Genomic DNA, 22,229 nt, shown 5'->3' on the forward strand with positions numbered 1-22,229 from the left:
GCAAACTCCACACAGAAAGGCCCCAAATCCCCCAGCCGGGATTCGAACCGGGGCCTTCTCGCTGTGAGGCAAGAGCGCTAACCACTGCTATATTATATTATATTATATGACATAAATAATATAAAAATATTTTATTTTATTAAAATATATTAAAAAATAACATATCACATCACACATATAATATAACTGAATATAATATTATCCGTAGATCCAGCAGGAGTTTTAGAATTCAACTTCTCCTTCAGTTGAAGTCTCACTCCAAAGAAAATTGTGTTTTTAATATGTTCTTATGGCATTTTTCTCATGTTGGGGAAAAAAAAAAAATTCTAAATTTCTTTCTTTAAATCAGGAAAAGACCAAAATTTTGTATGAAAGGGAGTTTGTGAAATAGAAAATAGAATAAGCAGACCACAAGACAAGCTAGCATCTGGCTCCAAACTGTCCTGCTTAATAGCTTCAATATTGCTCGCCATTTTTGTTGAACCGGTTCGGTCTGTGAGGGGAGAGAGTATAAGGGATGAAGGGTAGTGTGTTCAGGCCTACTCCACGCCAACGGTCTCGCACTCAACTTAGAGGCAAACTTCTAATGAACTACTGCCACTCTGCAGAAACTATGTCCTAGAAAACAACAGTTTAAATATATATATATATTTAGACTAAAGCGACAAAATTATAATTAAAATACCATTGGGAATGCTTTGAAAATAAATCAAATGATGATCCTAGCAAAACTTTGAGCAGCAATCTATAAATCACAGACAAATTAATCAGAGAACTATAAAGATGGGCAGTTTATTTCAATACTTATTATTTTTTCTTACATAAAAGAAAGTGGTACATCAAGGGTCCACCTTTTGAAAAAAACTAACTTTTTGCCTAATTTTAAGCATGATTTAAACATTACTAGTTTAGTCTCACAGGTGATACACAGGTGACACTGCATCTAGATTGGACTGTCAGAAACACTTTTATTATAGCTGAATATCTGTTATGACTTATAATGATATTTGGAAAAAAGCTGGACAGCAGTGACAAACAAAAATCAAAATAAAAAAACTGTTTTTTCATTTTTTTTTAGTCATTTATTTTTCAAGTTATGAAAATACATAAAAGTTTCAAAGAACTGCTTGTAAAGCAATGTTTCATTTGGACTAAGTTGTCTACTTAACTTTGTAGTTAATAGATGTAACTTTGTAGTTTAAAATATATTTTTTTTCCCAATTCAGTTCTTCATGTTAAAATCATGTTATTTGATTTATTATATTCAGTGCTGCGAAAAAGCCAGATCTGCACTGAAAAATCAAGTAAGATAATTTAGCGACAGTTTCATGCACTTAAACTTAAACTTTACAGTTATTTCCACTGATGTCTGTGCGCACTTCTTGTTAATTTTTAGAATGCATGTACAATCATTGGTGCATGTGTGTCAGCATGCAGGTACATTTCTTGTGAAGCTCTTACAATGCTGTTTGGAGGCATATTTGTCAAAGGCTTAAAACAGCAAAGTTTATTATTGCTTCCAATCAGCTGCCTCGCCGGAGGTATCCATAGCAACTGAAGGAGTAAAAGTAAGGTTTGGGCTCTCCAGAGAATTTGGAAGACTTTGTTTTGCCACATGCAGACTCATTTAAAGCCTTGAATAAACAGAAGAAAAATCAAAGTACAATTGGCACAGTGTTCGTAAAACGAGGAGCAACACAGCCCATAAATGGATGCAAGATCCTACATGGCAGCATCGTCCCAGACAGCAGCATGTGCTTTCTCTGTTTTCATCTATCGCTTTTACTCTGTTTTAATCATGTTTAATAGTATTTAATAATCTAATAGTATTTTCTACAATCTTGAGTCATTAAAACACTTCATGACTAACTTCAATCCAGTCAAAATATCACCAAAACTTCAGGGAAAGAACAAAGTCTCACTACAGTCACAATGAGGATTATAAATGACCTTCATAAGAAACAACATTAATTCAAAATTAATTATTTTTTAATTATTAATGAATTTAAACATTAATTTTATGGCTTTTTTTTAAAGCATTTGATGCTGTCGATCATTTTCTCAAATGGCTGTTTGACAGAGAAATGTAATTCTGGATGAGATGACCATGTGAAGGAGGACTCAACGGTACATTTTCATTTTTGAGACAACAATAGACTTTTGCCTACTAAAACCTATGACCTTACTGTCACAGAAAAAGACTAATTCTTATTCTCTTCATTCTCATGATCATTTGTTGCTTCCACAAGGTCGGGAAAGGATGATGAGATGGTGACTAAATATGGGATCATTTGGTTAAAGTGGCTTTTTAAAGTATACTTGATCAAGTTTTTGTCTTTACCATAGATAAAACTTTAATCATTGCTAAAAATCCAAACAGCACTAATAAAACTATAACATAGCACTTCAAGAGACATATATTCATGTCCTAAATGAATACACATATAGTATAACTGCACCTAAAGCTGATCTCCTCAAGTTTTAGTTATTTGGAGCCTCAAAAACAACAGTGCAGCATTAAAGTGTTTCCATGAAACAAGGAGAAAAAGATGCAGAAAAGATCAAATACTTTTGGTGCAATAACTTTAAAGTGTTGCTTTGGCTTTTTATGTCAAATAAAACTGACATTTAGTGGTCCTCCATGATTTAAAGCTGGTTTGGAGACTCTTACGTAACCTGAAAACTCTTACACTGTCTTCTAGCCGGTAGGATGCGAGGGGAATCCATATTTCATAGATTTACTTGTACTGCATAGGTGTACATAAATTAGAAATGAAGGTTTTTGTTTGTACACACTGTTTTTCTTTTGTGGTGGAGCTAACATGCAATGTGATATAAGATAATGTCACCTGGGCGTGGTCCTCTTCTGTCTCCACACAGGTCTGAACAATGAACGGGGAAAACAAGACTGCAGTCACCCTCCTTCTGCAGCTTTTTGGGGTTCTTTGGAGGCTAGTACAGAGCTTATATGTATAAAGGAAGAAAGAAAGATGCTGCATTAAATGTTCCCTTTACTGGCAAGAACCTATGCTGTCCTCTGCAGGCCACAAATATAGAATTAATATGTGGTTGGGGGAATTGGGATTTTTGCGAAGAGTTAATTTAAAAATGCACTGTAAATTCATGTAAAAGAGCAAATCCAATGTTTCTCCAAATATACATGCTTGATTAGCAGCTATCATGATAATTTCACCATGTGTTACATAACAGTCTCAACAGCCCATAAAGCACAACATTTATTTTTACCTCTTCTCATTGAGCTGATTGTGGCATTTATCTAACCTTGATGGATAAAGCTCCAACAATAAAAATGAAGCAAAATTCACAGAGGACTGTGAAATAGAATATAAAAAACAGATGTTTTTGAGAAGTGCCCTTAAAAGCAGAACTGTTTGCAACACAGATAACAGGAGTTTTGTTCCTCAGTGTGTCGTTGTTATAGGTGGTCTGAGCTTGCTTCAGTTATTTTGTTGCCTTTACAATAATTTCATGACAGATAGTTCATGTCTTAATCATTCAAAGTTACCAGAAAACCTTTCCAATAAGACCAGGGGTGTCAAACTCAATCGCACAAGGGGCCAAAATCCAAAACACACCTTAGGTCGAGGGCCGAACAGGATAAACATTTATTGAACACTTTAAAACTACATTTTTAAAACTTTAAAACTGTAACTTTTAAAGATAATTATGAACTAGATCTATAGAATTACCTGCAATAATGCTAGTGTGAATGCTTTAAGCTGAATTTGGTCGCCTAAGCTGCTGAACTTGATAGCTAAAATCACTGGAGCTAGTAGCTGAAATCGCTGAAGATGATAGCTAAAATCACTAAAACTAGTAGGGGAAATCACTGAAGCTAGTAGCTGAAAACGCTGAAGCTGATAGCTGAAATCACTGAAGATGATAGCTGAAATCACTGAAGCTAGTAGCTGAAATCGCTGAAGATGATAGCTAAAATCACTAAAACTAGTAGCGGAAATCACTGAAGCTAGTAGCTGAAAATGCTGAAGATGATAGCTGAAAACGCTAAAGCTGATAGCTGAAATCACTGAAGATGATAGCTGAAATCACTGAAGCTAGTAGCTAAAATCACTGAAGCTGGTAGCTGAAATCGCTTAAGATGATAGCTAAAATCACTAAAACTAGTAGCGGATATCACTGAAGCTAGTAGCTGAAAACGCTGAAGATGATAGCTGAAATCACTGAAGATGATAGCTGAAATCACTGAAGCTAGTAGCTGAAAACCCTGAAGCTAGTAGCTGAAATCACTGAAGATGATAGCTAAAATCACTGAAGCTAGTAGCTGAAATCACTGAAGATGATAGCTAAAATCACTGAAACTTATAGTCAGCAGAAATATTATCTAAATGCCAAATTAGCCTAAAAAACTAAAAAAGAAAACTTAGGATAGCCAAAACAGCTAGTATATAAATATTAGCTGAACTCCAAATTAGCTTAAAAAATGTATATGCCAAAATAGCCCAAAAAGCTAGCAGAATGCCTATTTATAAAACTTTAAAACTGTAACTTTTTAACATAATTATGAATAATAAAAAGGTAGGAATATTATTCCAAAATAAATCAACTTAAACCTTAAATAACTTTCAATATTTTAGTCTCTATAAATATATATTTTGTATTTTTTATATTTAGCATGTTTTTGGACTGAGTCTTTGGAGAATTTCTATGTACAGTATGTGTGAGAAGAACGTGCTAGCTCCACAAAGAAAGAACCCAGCTGTTATTTAACCACTGACTGTATATAATGACTGGACTGAGTGACCCCTCCCCTCTGGCGTTCCAAAAAGGAAGTACCCGCTGGTCCGAGAAGCCAAAATCCTATAGACCTAAATACAGAAATAAACTCAGACTTTCTATTTGTCATAATAGCTTTTCTTTTTCTGCAACCTTTTTAAAGATGTTTTTGCTAATCCTAACTTTTTGTTTCATTTTTCTTTTCTTTGGTGCAAGATATCCAAGTGATGAGGTAGCCAATCAGATGCCCTCAATACAAACGTGGTCACATGGCCAGCCATTGACTGCATATAGAGAACTGGACAGAGCAACCAGCAGTGAGCATGTTATAAGGGCAGGCCCCTCCCACTGAAAGTGGGCTCAGGAGAATCTGTCAATCAAATGCTTCAAAGGTTTGATACGAGACTGCCTACTTTTACTGAGGCCTCTGATTGGTTAGTTTTTTACTTGCACTTCAGCAAAATATCATAAAAAAATAGAATTAGCAAGAACATGTTTAAAATGGAATCAGAGCAAGAATGGTTCATCTGACAAATGGATGAAAAATAGAATTGCAGTTTATTTCTCTATAGAAGTTAATCAATTTTGGCTTTTTGGGACCAGTGTGTACTTCCTGTTTGGAATATGAGGGGGAGGAGTCACTCAGTCTGAGTAGATTTAGATTTCTGGCAGAGATGCACCAACAAGAGTGAAATTAACTATTTTTGTTCAATCACTGCTGACATTACACTTACTATTGATGCACTGAGATGATCATATGTGACAGGGTGTCTTTTATTTTGAAAGGAACTTCTGTCAAAATGGGCAAAAATAGGCAATTTTCTTTCAATTTTTGTTTTTTATTTATGCAAAATGAACAACATTTCATTTATGTTTATCATAGTAGTAACAACAGCACAAATACAAACCAGTGTCTTATTTTTTAAAGGGTGAAGGAAGACTTTGCTGCTCCTGTTGGGTTGTAGTCAGTCAGAATTGCTCTTTGTTGAAGGTTGCAGACCACTGCCTTACAACAATGACTCAGATCGATGCTCACTGATCTGGTTCCAACATGGCGGTGTTTCATTGGAGCCAGAAGGGAGCCATTTTCTACGGGTGACGTCACACTCACTGCAGTTTGAACCGGGGCCTCTCGCTATGCTGAGAGAGTGCTTACCACTGCACCACCGTTCAGCCTGGAAATGAAATATGATTCAGTATTTTTCCACCTGGTAGTTCAGAGTTGGGTTTGACTTCATAAAAAGGTGCAGAAGTAACTTCGAATTAAAAGTTTAGCCGTGAAAAGATACAATGGAGAACAAGTGATTGTGACTGTGCAGTGACTGGTGCAGTAATCCTTCCAGTTTAATCTGAGATTCAAAATATAATGGGAACTGTTGAAATGACAGGTCTTAATTTGTATTTTCACTGATTTTATTTTTGAAGCACAAGGTTCTCAGACTCCTTCATTGCTAGGGAAATATTTAAAGTATTAATTTGATTTTTAATTAGAAAAAATGTCACGAAATGTTTAAAAACAAATAAAATGTCAGAGCCTGTAGTGTACATTCGTATAAATATCATGCTGACATAAATGTTTTGTTCGATCCTGAAATGTGAATATGAAATAAAATCTTTAGAGATGTTGTCAACATGGTGAAAAAAAAAAATTCAAGATGTTTGTTTTCTTGCTCATGTCATTTCTAACATGGTAGCAGAATGTCCACTGGTAGCTAATTAATCCGAATCAAAGAGCAACAAATCCTGTAAACAGGAACAAGCTGCAAGCACGCTCCATGGCTGAAAGAAAGACAAGCCCAGGGGGAGGCGAGCAGATTAGAGGTGGATTCTCCCCAGACCTCCTCCATCCCACTTCCTTGTGGTGGAACTCGTTAACATTCATCTCACTCGCGGCTCGCCGTGCATCTCCAGCAGCAGAGAGAGCCTGCACACCCAGGGCAGAATTAAAATGGTGATGCAGCACTTGCTTCCCGTCGACAAGAGAGGGCATGCTAAAAAGTGAGAGACAGAGAGAAAGGGCAAGAAGAAGCAGCGGAGACTTGAAGAGTAAGGGTCTGACAGCTGGTTGGTATTCCTAAGGTTTAGCTGAGAAGCCAGTGGTGCAGAGTGGACATCGCTGAGGAATTTTAATAGGAGTTTGCAGTTGTTTGCATCCTTTTGCTGCAGATTTTGCCATTTTATGGACAACCGTTCTATCAGAAAAACGAAAGCACGAATCAGAAACAAATAGCTTCTATTTTTAAAGCACTCTGTTGCATATTTGGATCACTACAGTGATTTAATGGGTTTTTTAATGGCATAAAACATTTACAAAAAGGATACAGTCACCAAAAACAAGCTTTTTATGACCTAATACCTCTGATAGCACATTCATATTCAGCTTCCTGAAGGCTACTACCAACTGAATCGTGTTCATGTTCAGCTGTATCTGCTGAAATTAAGCGGCAGTTTCATGACACCAAACGTAGACCAACATTTCTGACAGAACGGACTAAGATTATTGGGCTGTGCTGTTAATCAGCAGTCCCTCTAAACCTCCATGTTTAGAGGGACTGCTGATTAACTCAATAATTCTGACAGATTTACCTGTTTTTAAGCCCTGTAGAGCTCCAGTGTTGAGCTAAAAGAACTTAAAAACTTTAGATAAGCTTTGTCCTTTCTGCCTCTGAACAGGAGGAAGAAGGCGCAGAATAAACCAGTGGATGGGGAAAATAAACTCAAATTTAACTTTATTTGTACAGAACTTTTCCTGCTAGAAGCATCTTAAAGTGCCTTTCATAATAAAACAAAAAAATAGTTGCAATAGCAATCATAATAAAAAAATATATCATGAACATTGCACTAGTTGATTTTTTTTTTTGCTGTTTTAGATGAAATGTTTTTCTGTTTTGGAATATTTACTTATAAATCTGTTGCAGAAAAAGGATAAAAGTTCTTAAAATATTTGCATGTCACATGACAGAACCTTAAATATAAATATGCTCCATATCTGCAGTGACCAGCATCCCGGATGACCGATCAATCCAGCACTGAGAGAAAGATGATTCAAGCTTAGCATCAGTTTTTACTCCTGGGGTTGTCGTGGCAACCACGAGCATCTGGTTCCAGTCCCCCTCCTTTCTCCAGGGGGAGTCCCACCAATCCACTCAATAAACAGCTTGATTATTACGTAACAGGAGGCAGAGGGCTTGGCTGAGTTCTCTCCCAAAGCCGTAAAAGTGCCGGGCAGAGTCTTTCATTCACTCGGAGCTCAGCAGTCGCTGACAATCGTGCAGAAACGTTCATTCATCCAGAGGGACCGAAGAGCTTCACGGCTGTCATGTCCCCGCTCAACAATTTTCAATTCCTCAATAATTTATTGATGGCAGGCAGTCAAATTGCGTATCAATAATGTAAAAGGGCTCAGTGCTGTGTTGATACAAAACACCCTTTGAGTTGGGCTCATTTCTGCTCACAGACCTGCAGACATTTGTACTATGTTTAGTCCCACGTGGTCCGGAGCTGGCACATTGCATGAGCGCGGTGTGCATCAGTGAGCTGTGTAATGTTGGTTGATGATGAAAATGCTTCTCATGTTTTCATTTATGACTCTTGTCTTTGAAGATGTGTGCAGGAAAAAACCCCAGAGGTGAAGAGTGGAGCTTTTTATTATGGGATAGGAAAAACAAGGATGAATGTGAAGCCCTTCACTTCCTATGTTACAGTTTTGCACAAATTTCATGTTAAAACCTGTTGAAGAAAAACTTTTGTACATTCTGTACCCCCCCCCACCCCATGCTCCTGGTCGATTGAACGTCTATTCTGTGTGTAGGTAGGAGCCAATCACGCATGTAGAACAAACTTAAGTGACCAATGGCGGCGTTCCATCTAGGTCAGCATCTTTTATTCAGCAGGCACACGTACACAGTTACAGTATATGCCATCCCGCCCCGGGGGCCCTGCAGAGACCCACTCAGCCACAGTGGGACAGACCACCATTTTGTTCTGTTTTGAAAATGATCTCCATGCATGAGATTAGCTGGGGGGGCCTTGCAAGCTCACTTATCCCTTTGTTGAGCATCTCCCGGTTGTGTATTTGCCGTGTTCGCGTGGCTGCATTCGTGCACAGGCGTGCGCGCTCTGCACGTGAGTGTCTTTAATGTGAGTTCATGCTGAAGTGAAAACTCTCTCTATGGAGGCACTGGATGCCCACTTCAAGAAAAAAAAAACATATTACTCTCCTATGAAGCCTGAGGAAAACAGTCGGTGCATTTTAATATGGCTGCAGTGTTTACAGCCGTGCTCCTCCAACCAACGCAGCAGAGCAAAGACAAAAGCAAAAACAGGATTTGCTTCAGTCAAACCAGGGCTGTCCTGCTCTTTGATGTTCTGCATCAGACTGTAACATGCATGGGCTTTCAACACAACAGAAAACATCGGCGGCGGCGTGACTTGTTCCTATGTTTTATGATGCCACTGCACCAAAATGTGGAAAGCTGTGTTTTTTCGCTGGTATCTCTCCTCAGACTTAAAGCAGCAACAGAGCATCTAGAGACTGAGAGACAGAGAGTGAGAGATGGAGTAAGAGAGAGACCGGGGAATGTGGTTGCCATAGTAACCATCTGGTGGGTCGGAACTGTTTCTCCCTGGCATTCATTTCATCATATTGAGCCCCTGTCTCTTGTCCTCTCCTCCCATCTCCAGTCTCACCTTTGTTTATCCCTCTCTTTCTCCTCAATCTCTCCGGCCCTTTTATCTCTTCATCTCGTGCTCTTCTTCTTCATCTTCATCTTCTTCTTCTTCTTCTCCCCGCCTGCCTCCCCTCCTCGCTCAAGAGTTGAATGCAGAGTGGTCCTTCCATCTCTGTCTTCTTGGCCGTCTGTCCATTTTTATTACCCTGCCCTGACAGATCCATCTGTTAAACTGGAAACTTGTCAAATAAGAACAATGCGCGAGGACAGCAGCGACAGGATTTACAGGGCGGATTTGCAGTTTATAGAAAAAGCTGGACTCCAATCAGAGGAAACTCTCTTGAAAGGTTGACGTCATCCGACTGAGATGAAAGCAAAGTAGCGTTGTACGTTATGTCATGGGTAGGGTTGGTTTTTGGTTATTAACTTCCCATCCAGGAACAAATGAAATATTCTGGTGCGGTACCTTTATTTTCCCATCCAGCACTGCATTTCCCCCTCCTTCTTATCAGCACTCGCCCTTGTGAATTCCCAGCAGAGTCTCAATCAGCCAGAGAATACCTGATCCCAATGCTAAATGAGCTTGACTGCCACACATATACACTAGTGTGTACAAAAATGGAAAACACCATGGAGGTGCGCACATGAATGAGATGCAAATGTTTCCTCTGGTGTTTGCATACAATATTCATATCTTTTATATCATTATACAGAACACCTCCTATTGATTCACGTTAAAATAGAGTGAAGGTGACTTTCCCAGTGAGTGGTTGGGCCGTGAGGTCACAGCTGACATTTCCCAGCCCCAAAACAAAGGTCATGTTCTGAGCTCTGCGGCGAGGAACCAAGAGACAGACAGGTGAGAGTCAGTCAGACCAAAGACAGAGAATTACTGACTGTTTTGCATACGTTTTCCCCTGAATGTCAATAAGCTCTGAATGCTGTTTTCCAGCTTATCCTCCTTCCACCTCTTCGTTATACCTGTCAGAGCTTATGTAAGCCAACAGCCATCCAGCGCTTGACTTTTATCTGCCCTTTTCACAGCATTAGCCATTACTCGCTCATGAGTGGTTGCTTCAAAATCTATTTGCAACAATACCATCTAAAGAGTAAGTAAATCATCACAACACACCACGGCATCTTTGACCAGCTGCAGAGCACATTTACACTCAAGTGGACGGCATCTTTGCTTGGATTAAGTATGCAAAGAGAATGAGAAATATGCAGTTTTGTTTTTGAAAAATTTCATTTGTAGAATTAAAGGGGAAATTACATCAAAAGGATAATACCACTGAGATCTACAGGATAGAGATGCCACCAGCCTGTTACTGTTGTCCAATGGAAGTCAAGATTGATGCCATATTTGGAAGGGCAGTAAACAACAACACACAGCTCCGCAGATATAGTAAAATGACAGGGAAACTATGAAAACAAACACCATTCCTCCTGATGATGTCCCCAAGTGACAGCATGTTTAGATAGAAAAGTAGTGGGCCTAGTATTGATCCTTGGAGGACCCCACAATTAATTTCATAGGCACTGTTGTGGTCCCCAAAATAACATTTCCCCAATTAGAATCAATTTTTGTCTTGCTCTTTGGCTTACCCCTTCCGCTCGTTGTATGTGGGCTGGTCCCTAAACATTCACTATTCTGAGAGTAAACTCACTCTGATCTTCCTAAAACGTGTTCTCAGTATCAGCTGACAGTAATAATTTACTTGTTAAAAGTCACATCCTTGTTTGTTCAGCTCTGCTTGTGCAATTGTTGCACAGCAGTGAGTAAGCACCCTTTCCAATATGGCGTCTAACTTTGTATGTTACTCGAAGCACAGTGTCTCTATCCCATGCAGCTCATTAAGTCCAAAAACCTCCACAAAACACAAAACCAGTTTTGTAAAAGATCAGTTTTGCTTCTCAGTCTTGTTACAAGATCATAGCAAATTGTTTTAATAAAGCAAAACAAAATCCCTTATTCAGCAGTCAATTATTCAGGATCTGATTAAGAAGCTGTCTTCTTCTTTTGTTTCATTCATCATTTATCAATTCTTCTTTTTTTTTTTTTAAGCTCAAATATTTTTTTTAAGTTTAAACATTTGCTAAAAAAAAGCACAGAATCATGAATCTTCAGATATTTTAATTAGGATAGGAAAATGAATTAGATAAAGCCACCTTGTAAACCTATTTCACTGATGCATTTTCAAATAAAATCAGTTTTTGCCATTTAAAAATCATTCAAAGATGCGTCCTTTTTAGTTTTAGTCTTCAGTGCTTAGGGTGTCAATTTATCCAGATATAAGTCTTCAGTTTTACTCTTTCCCAGCCACCAAAGGTGGGCCCATATGGGTTAAAGTGGGGAGTAAATGTGGGCCCCAAAAGGGGTTGTCCGCAGTTTCTGTGGTGGTCCCACCTGTGTTAGACCTCATTGGCTGAAATGGGCACTCAGTGGGTTAGCTCGCTGTGCTAGCCAGCCGCCCAGTGAACAGCGGAGCTTACTAGCTGAAAACAGCTGAGCTAGCTAGCTCAATAAAGCGGAGTTTGCTAGGTCGATACAGCGGAGCTTGCTAGCTCACTATAGCAGAACTTGCAAGCACAATATAGCGAAGCTCGCTAGTTCGCCACAGCAGAGCTTGCCAGCTCAAAAAAGCAGAGTTGGTTAGCTTGATACAACAGAGCAGGCTACAGCAGAGCTCAATACAGCAAAACTCACTAGCTCTCGACAGCGGAGCTTACTAGCTCGCTACAATGGAACTCGCTAGCATGCTAGGCTAGCATAGCATGCCAACTCACCGAGTGCCCACTTAAGCAAATGTGGGCAAACACAGGTGGGGCCACCATGGAAACTGTAGACAGCCCACCTGGCCTTGATGACTGGGTTTGTATGAGGAAAAGACACCACGATTTTGATCCGGAAAACAACAAAAGAGAAGAAATTTTGTGTTTTGATGATAGACACGGCAAGTGTTGTACCTCCTAAAATGTTAAATATTTGTTTAAAACCAAAAATGATTTGAAATCAGCAGTTTTTAGGCCAAAGAAAAATATTTGTTCAGTAGTAGAGGCTCCTGTCCTCATTGGATAACAAGCACAATATGAATTTGATTTAGATATCTTAAAAAAAGTGGATTACAATAACAAGTTTTGATATTTGTCATGTCAGAAAACTATGTAGACTTCTCAGTTTTTCTTTAATTTTTGTCTTGTGTTGTGTCAGTTGAATATTTTGATGTTTCAAAGTCTTTGCACTAAATCTTTACAATAAGTTGCTCAATTTGAGTGCTAGAAGCGTATTCATAACATACTTTAGGGAGACGTGTTTGTTTAAAACAGTTTGTCGGTGAAGGTCCTCATTCATCCAGATACGTTGTCACCAGAATGATGAAGCCACTGGGATGAACGACAAAACGTTTCAAGGAAGAGGGTTTTAAGTCCGTGACTGAACTCTAAAACAGTTTATTAAAGCAGTGGGTCATCCCATATTCTCTCCTCTAGTTTATTGTGCTCCATTCCAGTCTGCAGCACAAAGCTCCACCCTGAACATGCTTCATTTACCCCGAGCTTAAAAGCTGGAGTGGAGATCTTTTCATTCAATTATTAACCCGTCTCTATCAACCTACACCTTTTGCTGTAAGCTCTATTTCGACTTTATTATTTCAGACTGCATTGAAATTTCTGACATTGAATATTGAGGTAAAGCCTCCAGAATTCTCCATAAGAAGTCCAGCTGCACTGCTGAAGGTCAGAGACTGAAGAGTGGCTTTAATCGTGTCGCACAAGGTTTTACAAAGTTGGAAATAACAGAAAATGTTGGACAATTTTCATAAAGTAGGATAATTTTATTATTCAACTAAGGAGTGTTTGTTTTTTGCTGAGTTACCAGAGCACATTCTGCTGCATTTTTCGGTCAAACATGTTTTTTTTCCATGTATGTTTGGTGTTTATTGTAGCAGAAATAGATTGAATAGAACTTAAATAACTGACTGTTACTGAGACAAAAATAGTAAATAAAAATGTTGGAAGAACAATGATTTCTATTAACATTATTGCCTGCAAGGTCGTTCAGTTTCTACCCATTGACTGTAAATGAGAACTGGACTGAGAGACCCCTCCCCCATCGCGTTCCAAACAGGAAGTTTATTCCTCTATAGACTAGAGAAATAAACAGAAATTACTCAGTCATTCTGTTTGTCAGAATAACTATTTTTTCCTCTGGTACCTTGAATAAACATGTTGTTGCTAATACTCGTTTTTTTAAAGACATTTTTATAAGTTAAAAACTGACCAATTCGATGCTTCAGTGAAAGCATGTGGTGCCCGCTGGCTCCCACCTCAAACATTCAAAATGTATTGATTGACAGAATCTCCTGAGCCACTTTTAGTGGAAGGGGTGTGGCTTTTCTAACTAGTTCACTCCTGATTGGAGGGAATGGTTGCCATAGAAATGTTGACTCAGACCAATCACTGCTTACTAATGTTCTTTGATATGACGAAGTCCGTATCGCAGAAAAGATGACGGCTGAATTGACTTCATTTTTTTGGAACCAGAAGTAAACCACTTCTTATGGGTGTGGGTGACATCACCCTCACTATGTCCAGTTCTCTCTTATACAGTCAATGACCATCAGTTACTGCATATTTCCATGTTTTTTCTTCCATCCATCTTCAGAACCTGGTAAATCCTTTTTGAGGTCACGGGTTGGTGGGCTAGGGCGGGATACATCCTGAGCTGGTCACCAGTCTGTTGCAGGACCGCACTGCTTTAAAACAGATTCATAAAAGAAAACTGTAACTAAATTTAAGTGCAAATACTCTGAAACAAGAGACCTGAGAATACACACAAACATCAAAACACTCACATTTGGTGAAATCACTTACCTTAGAGTAAGGAAAAATAAAATAAAAACTAATTTAGGGAATAACTGTTGGATATGTTGGGGAGGATAGGAATGTTGTGAGAATAAAACTACTAGGAGAAGTGGAACCTGTACATAATCTCTTCCTATTGGTCAGTAAAAATTCCAAAGTTAACATGAGGCTGACCTTCATTGTTCCACCACCATGATTTGTGTTTTATTACTGAATTCACTAGAACACTGAAGAGGTTCATAAGCATAGTATGAAAGAAAATGGAGAATCGTTGAGGCCAATATTAGCTTTATAATCCTTTCCATGTGATATCTGACCCTGATATTATTTACACCCCAGGCAACCTTTGTACATGTCACTTTTTGTTCAAATGTTAACAAAAGCTGAGTTTTTTTTCTTTTTTTTCCACATTGAGGCCTCTTGCACATCATCCAATTACCTTCTGGGAGACGCCTGTGTCATTTCCAATCAAGAAGAAATTGCTGGTTACATAAAAGTAACTTGAAGTCCAAATCTTTGCCAGGGGTAGGGGTATTTCAGGCTGTTTATGGGTCATTATGATCAAACAATCACGACAACCGGGCCTTCTTGGGTCGACACGGACAGAATTAGATCATAACAGTTGGAATTGTTGGAAAGACTTTGGTTTTAATAATCGCCTGATTTGAGCTTTGTCTTTTTTTAAAGAGCGACAATCTCGAAGCGTTACACAACAGAATAAAAAATTTTTAAAATAATTTGCTTTTTTAAAAGCAAAATGTCAATTTTGATTTTAGGAGACTAAAATGACAATGACCAAATCTGTAAAATATGAAACTAATACCAACTTTATGTTGTTATCTTGTATGTTGTATTTGGGTGAGGGGGGATTATTGTGAAATATTACAAAGTTAAAGAAAAAGAAGCTGAAGAGATTGAAACAAAGCCACAAACTAGGCAGTATTTTAGGGGGATAAGTGATATAATTTATTTACAAATATAAAGAAAACATGAAAGATTTTACAGTCTTTGTGAAAATTAGCGCAGTCAAATGTAAGAAATGTAATTAGGAAAAATATTTTTTTTCAAATTATCCAGCAATTTATTATTTTATTCATTTAAAATCTTCACAACTCTATTGCTGGAAAAGACAGAGATGTGTTTTAAACCCTTAAACAAGCCCACCAAGACAAGAGTCAATGAAAAAACTTTTAAAAAAATTTTTTTTTTAGTAAGCACCTTACATCTAAAGATGCTTTGAAAAATCTGTAACATTTTCTTTGAATACAGTATTTACAGGGGATTTAATTACTAATTACTTGGTAATTTTGTTGTATTTAAAAGGTAATATAGACTGTATATAGAGAACTGGACGGAATAGTTGCCTTACCTCCACCGTACATGCCTTATCTTCGGCTCCAGCAAAATGAAGCCATTTCAGTCACTATTTTTCCACCATCTTGGATCCAGATGACAGTGATTGAGTCGCTTGAGTCAACGATTTTATGGCAACTACTGTCACCAATCATGAGTGTGCTTGTTTGAAGTCCACACCCCTTCCACTGAAAGTGAACTGAGTAGAATCTGTCAATCAAATGTTGGAGGTGGGGGGGGCCAGCGGGCACCACATGCTTTCACTGAGGCATCTGATTGGTCAATATATAACTCACATTACTTGCAATGAAGAAAAAATGTGCGGAAAAAAAATAAGATTAGCAAGAACATGTTAAGAAAAATGTATCAGAAGAAGAATGGTTACTCGGACAAATGGATTGACTGAGTAATACTACAGACAAATGTCACCGCGCCGCAATCTAAATGCAAGTTTTTAAGCAAATTTGCCCGGTGGCGGCATTTGTAATCATGAGGCAGCAATTGCATTTTTATGTGCCGCGCAGTGGCTGAGGAGGTTTTAGGAAAAAGTCCAAATTTTACAGTGATTTTTCTCTAAAAGTTGACATTGGTCAGTGGTCATCCGAGACATTTCTATGGTTGTGCGGTTGCAGTCCAGTGACAGGCAGGGAGGACGAAAATCGGGCAAAAGCTGGACGCCCACCGGGAGGTGGGAGGTGGACTGCTGGCCAGCAGCAGCTCTGACTGGACAATGTGTAAATTTCTCTGGACAATGACCATCCATATAAAGTAGGGCTGCCACAAATTATTATTTTAATAGAGTTTAGCTAATATTTCAGCTACATGCTAGCTGTTTTGGCTAATTTAGGCTTTTTTCAATTTTTGTTTTAGGATATCTTGAAGTTTAGGGGTTTTTTTAAGCTACATACTAGCTGTATACTTTCTGTGTACTTACTCAGTTCCCATCTGTGGTAATTATTACAACAAAAAACAAACTATAGTACCACATAAATACTATGTAATTATCACTTGTCCTACAGGGTGAGTACCATAAAAGAGACTAAGTAGAAAGTAAATTCTGGACACTTCTCTATAGTGTTTCTATGGTCGTTTTTGTTTACTTACCACTACCACTACTAAATAGCATGAAACGCAATAAGTCAATATGTATATTCAAGCTACTTTATTTGTACTCAGCCTGTCCTAGATGTGGTAAGTAGAGAAAGATGAACTCAACATGTAAATATCCAGTAGGTACCATGTATAAAGCCAACAAAAGAAGCGTGTAATTATCACTTGAATACCCTGTAGTAAATACTGTAGTGTAAAAGAAGGCTTTACTGGATTGAAATGTAGTAAAATATGACAATTAGTATCATACTTACAGTACAATGTCATCTCTGATGCAGCAAACAGTGAAGAACTGTGATGGAGCAACGTCCTCCAGTAGGATTGCAGAACAACCTCCAACATCTGCAACATCTCCAGAATCTGACCGGATTCTGATCGCAGTTCTGTCAATCCATCTTCAATCATAAAACCAGCTCCTCCTTGACTGCAGAAGACCATCCAACTTCTTTTCCTCTGAATTTAAATCTGTGAACGACTGCATTCACTTCTCTCCTCCTTCTAACTAAAGACTTTATGGCGAATATATTCTTTATCGACATCACAATTTAACAACAAAACTTCACAATTGTCACAATCAGTATTAAAAATGTTCATCTTTAGTCGTGATTGTTGTTCCCGGATACACTTCTACTTTTTTATCGCTAGCCTGTCATGCAGGAGTCTCTGCAGGAACTTTCCTACAGACATGATGCGTAAGAATGAAATCATTTTGCATTTACTGCTTTTTTCTGAGGTCTAAAAACCTGGTAACCCTTTTGGTTAAAAGCTCTCTTACTTAAACCGCTGTGATTATTAGTTGCTAATCTCCAGTCATCATTTTTAATTCTAGGTAGAGAGATGTAATTATCGCAGTGACTTCAAATGTAACACCTGTTCTTTTTTCCCCACTTTTTTCACATGATAGGTTGTAATTTTTCTAATTTTATGACACACGCACCTGCAGTTCAGCCGCTTACAACCGCCTGTTTTCTTTTACTCTTCCTTCCCGCCTTTGGTTCCACGCTCGCTGGCGGTTGGAGTGGGACTCACTAATGAGTCACAGGTGTGCCCGGCTTTGTAGGTGCGATTGACAGACTGGATTGCTGTAATTCAAGATTTTAATATAAAAGTCAAACGGAATCCTTGATCGTGGACTGAATGAACGCAATGCAGCAGTGTTTCTTTTGTCTTTTCGGTTGTAATCAGTTCCTGAATGATCAGGTTTTAAGGTGTGTTTGTCACCTCGAGCCTTCACTGCGTCATTTCAGATGAAAGGATCCCCCATGCAGACTAACATAAGCCATTACTCGTGAAACCCTCTGATCCTGCGTGAGACGAGAAGCTGTATTGCTGCAGCAGGAGCTGCTGTCAAGGTTGACTGCCGTCTTGGACGGAAAAAAAGGGACTATTTTGGCGATGTAATGCAGTCAGTGAATAGGAGGTATTGAAAGAAAAGGGTAGAGATAAGAGAATGGAGAACATTCCATTAAAGATAGAGATGGTATCGAGGCTCAGCACCCATCAGCAGCAAGGTGCATCTGTTACCATGGTACCACGCAAAGGCAGCCCCTTTCATGTCTGTCAAGATGGGAGGAGGCTAGCAATATGTTGGAGATGAAATGGACATCCTTGCTGCACGTGCTCAGAGGTGCATGCATGTTCCCCGACACGCAGGAGGTTTAAAGATGCTGCGCGCTGACAGAGGCTTGTCACACAACATGAATCATTTAGTCACCACGGCAGAGCGGGAAATGTCACTTCTCATCAGCGTTCCTCACGCCCGGGCGCCTCGGCTTCTTTGGCAGCAAAGTTACAGCGAGGGCTCCATCAAAAACAGAAGCTGAGATTTGAAATGCAAACAGACATTTATTGCATTTGGGAAGCAGAATTGTACATTTTTCCCCCCCCACACACAAAATCATTTGCAGAACTGTAGCACTTAATGAGATCATAGTCTGTTGTGCAACGGTTTCAGCCCATCAAGATGAAGTGTGCGTTTCAGATTCTTCATGGGATTATTTGCTCGTCACTCTTTCGCTTAGTTTGAATTTTTTCTTTTTTTTCCAAAGAGCAGGATGCTACTTCCTCACAGTGGAAAATACTGACTTCACCTTCCTTGGCAGCCAGATAGGCAATACAATAACAACAGGAGAAACTGTACAAGGAACATGTCCAAAAGTTAGCCAAGCTGTCTGCTACTGTCTTTATCTTTCCCATACAAAACTAGATTTTCCTGTTTTATTTTTGCTACAGTTTGAAAACAGTTTAAAAAAACAAAACAAAAGCAACATCAAATACATCATTCTGTATTGTAAACCACCATCAACACTAACAGTAAATAGTACTTTATCATAATTGTTATTACAAGATAGTAGGCCACTGTACAAATCAGTGTGAATCGTACAGTACGACGCAGAATTAAGACTGTTCTCGAGGTTTGTCATTCAAAGCTGTATACGAGGTGCTTCAAGAATACACAAGAGTTTCAGAACTGCTGCCATGCATGCATGAGTTCATATTTGCCATGCATGAGTTGTGTTTTACCAAAGAGCCCTAAAAAAATTGGCGACCCAACAAAACCATGAGTAAACGTAGAAAGCACGAAAAAGAACGAGTTACGGTAAAATCCCCCTGGAGATTTGGCACACACAATAATGCACAATGAAATATAAATAGTTTTCATCAATAGGGTGTTTACAGTCAAAGTTACAGTGTCAACCAATCCAGGTGGAAGCCTGGGAAGCTTACAAACAGGTGGGAAGTATACTGCTTAGAAACCAGAAGACACTCATCGAGAGCCAAAAGAAATCTCATTTGCTCAACGTTTCTCAAATGTACAAAAAAGAACAATAAATAAGTAAATAAAAAAAAACATCTCCCTCAGGCTTTAAAGTCACTGCAAAAGATCCTAAATAAAGTCTTCAACACGTAAAACAAGCCAGTTTACTGATTCCCACTTTGTGCAAGAAAATATGGGCTACCCTTTCCATATTTACAAATTCATGTGCCCTTGATCAAAACGAAGAGCAGAAAGATCTGGATACAAGTTTGATTGAGAACATACAGGAGAATTGTGTGCTTTAGTTTCTAGATTCTGAATTCTGTCCCTGATTTCTGCATTTCGACAGCATCGCCTCCTCTTTCACCTCCTCCCCTGATGTTTCCTCCTGCGATCGAATTTATGGCAAACCCTGTAACCAAGGGTGTGTTTAAGAGTGTGTGTGTGTGTTTAGAGAGGGGGGGAAGGGGGGTCCACCTCCTCTGCTGCCATCTCCCACCCTTGTCATCCGGCTGGCCGTGGCTGACTGGGAGAGGAGGGTGTGGAAGTGCTGCTTGCTGCCACATGAGAGAAAGTGCTTATATACATTGTCTTTGGATTCAAACTGGTAAATAGAAAATTTTCATCAGTGTCTCTCTGAGAGGTGGTGAGCCCAGCGCGCTCTAAGCTTCTGTAGAGGTCTTCTCTGTTCCATTTTTCAGCGCTTCGCTGTCGCCATTCTCATCCTCGATCACAACTGTGGATGACAGGGAAGGGAGAGTTAATGGAGGGGGGGGGGGTGCTCTTGGTGGAGCGTCGTCTTGAAAATTCACCATCAACTGACAGGAGGGCATGAAAGCACAGAGCCATTAGTACAGCCCTGTGAGCAGAAGTGATGTGGACATGCATGAGGGAGCAGCTGAAGGATGAGCGCAATTCTCTGATGCACATTTTCAGATGTGCAGCAGTGTTTGCACCTCTGCTGCACACAGGTGCCTGTTCTCTACTGTACCTGCGTGTCCATGCATGGAGAGGTATTTTATCAGAAATGACGCACACAAAGAAAAATAAATAAAAACTTCATCATGCCAACAACAACTGGGATCCAAATGCATTTGCGCGCACTGCGCATCCAACTTGTGTTGCAATGCGAATGGAATATTAAAACAATCCGCACATCATTCAGCCACGCACACAATAGACACGACTGTCCTTTTTAAACCTGTCGACAAATCCTCGATTGTTTGGAAGTCCGCATTCACGCCATCAGCATGCACACGACAGAACGCCTTCATTATATAATTACCCCGTTTGCTTCTCCCTATTTGTCCGAGTTTCGGCGGACGCTTGTTCTGTGAGCCGTTGAAGAAGTTGTTGGTGTCTTGAAGACGACAAGTGAAGGAAAGGTGTCCCTCCTCGCCCTCATTTCCATAATGACTCATTTTTTCTTCGTTGAAAGGCAGCACTTCTGACATCTCCAAATGCGTCTTAATCGCCAAGGCGCACCAAATGAAATGTATATCTCAAGCTCCGAACTGGTCGGTGGTGGCAAACAAAAAGCAGGAGGAAAAAAAGAGGAGGAAAAAACAAAAAAACAAAAAAGCAATCGGCAGACACGACCTAGCCCTTTTTGTTTACCCAGAAGACACGTGTCTGGATCCGTCAGTGCGCAGCATCCGAAATCCGAATAAATATCTTCAGTTTCCCTTCCTGAGAAGATTCGGCAACATAATTCACGAGGATCCCCAGACGTTTTGGTCTCCGCGCGTGCTGCTTTGGAGATGGAGGCGCGCGCACAACAGAACCGCCAAGCGCCCGCTGCTCGGTTTGGAGCTGCTCAACCCGCTGCTCAGAAATTCTGAGGAAGAAATGCAAATTGAGGAGCGATGCGCGGATCCCGGGGAGACCTGACGAGGGAGCTGTACGGGGGTTTTCTGACTGGCGCAGCCAGCTGGAGTCGTGGCATAACCAACGCTCAGCTCTCCGGGGTGAAGATAGCACCAAACAAACGACGAGTTTAGAAAGAGAAAAAAATATTGGCGCATAAATGGGGAATCAAATCGAGGGAAACGTGTCGTTTCTGCGCCACCAATCGACGAGTCAGAGACATGAAAAAATCTAGAATTTGGTTGTGCGCAGCTTCTGCGTTTGGACGTGAACGCCTGCTGCGTCTTACCAATGGATGGCAATATTTGTTGCAGACTTTGATGAGACATTTGTCCCTCTGGTTGGCGCAATCAGGCGCGTCCAGAGGCCCTGCGACTCCGGATCAGCATTTGGCTCCACCAACAGGCGCAGTTTGGCACATTTGCGCAGTCATTGTTTGTCTCGATATTACTTAACATTATATATATTTGTGCAGTTTTCTCTTTTTGTTTATTATTTATTTGTGTTTGATTGTTTTTTTTATTTAACCAGTCTTATTTAAGCGACATTGTTTCCCCTCTTTTTAAACTAAATTTATGCGTAAAATGTGCCAAAACGCACCATAATCTATCGAAACACTTAATCATCCTTTTATTTTAGCTTAACTTATGACTTTTATAAAAGTGTCAATTAAAATATGCATGTATTTATTATTTATTTTTGTTCAATTATTTCTTTTTTTCTTTTTTTATTTAACCACCCTTATTTAAGTTGCATTGTTTTCCCTCTATCAAACTAAATTTGTGCGTAAAAATATGCCAAAACGCACCATAATTTATTAAAACACTTGATCATCCTTTTATTTTAGCTTAAGT

General features: G+C 39.3%; 1 protein-coding gene across 1 annotated transcript; it reads right to left on the reverse strand.

Moving 5' to 3' along the window:
• Window positions 1-18,576: 18,576 nt before the first annotated feature.
• Window positions 18,577-21,632, reverse strand: si:dkey-33m11.6 (uncharacterized protein LOC555986 homolog). Its single transcript, XM_024269577.2, has 2 exons — window positions 20,795-21,632; window positions 18,577-20,245 (listed from the first exon to the last, which is right to left on the reverse strand). The coding sequence occupies exons 1-2, from the start codon at window positions 20,961-20,963 to the stop codon at window positions 20,172-20,174; spliced, it is 243 nt and encodes an 80-aa protein (XP_024125345.1). The 5' UTR covers window positions 20,964-21,632; the 3' UTR covers window positions 18,577-20,171.
• Between the last annotated feature and the right edge of the window lie 597 nt (window positions 21,633-22,229).

This window comes from Oryzias melastigma, linkage group LG5 (genome assembly GCF_002922805.2).
Source record: "Oryzias melastigma strain HK-1 linkage group LG5, ASM292280v2, whole genome shotgun sequence".
NCBI classification, from domain to species: Eukaryota; Metazoa; Chordata; class Actinopteri; order Beloniformes; family Adrianichthyidae; genus Oryzias; species Oryzias melastigma.

Bases quoted from the DNA above. Each gene is read 5' to 3' on its own strand.
- si:dkey-33m11.6 (XM_024269577.2), bottom strand. From the start codon at position 20,963: ATGTCAGAAGTGCTGCCTTTCAACGAAGAAAAAATGAGTCATTATGGA. The intron at 20,246-20,794 runs GTAATTATATAA...TGTCATCCACAG, and splicing joins AATAGGGAGAAGCAAACGGG to TTGTGATCGAGGATGAGAAT.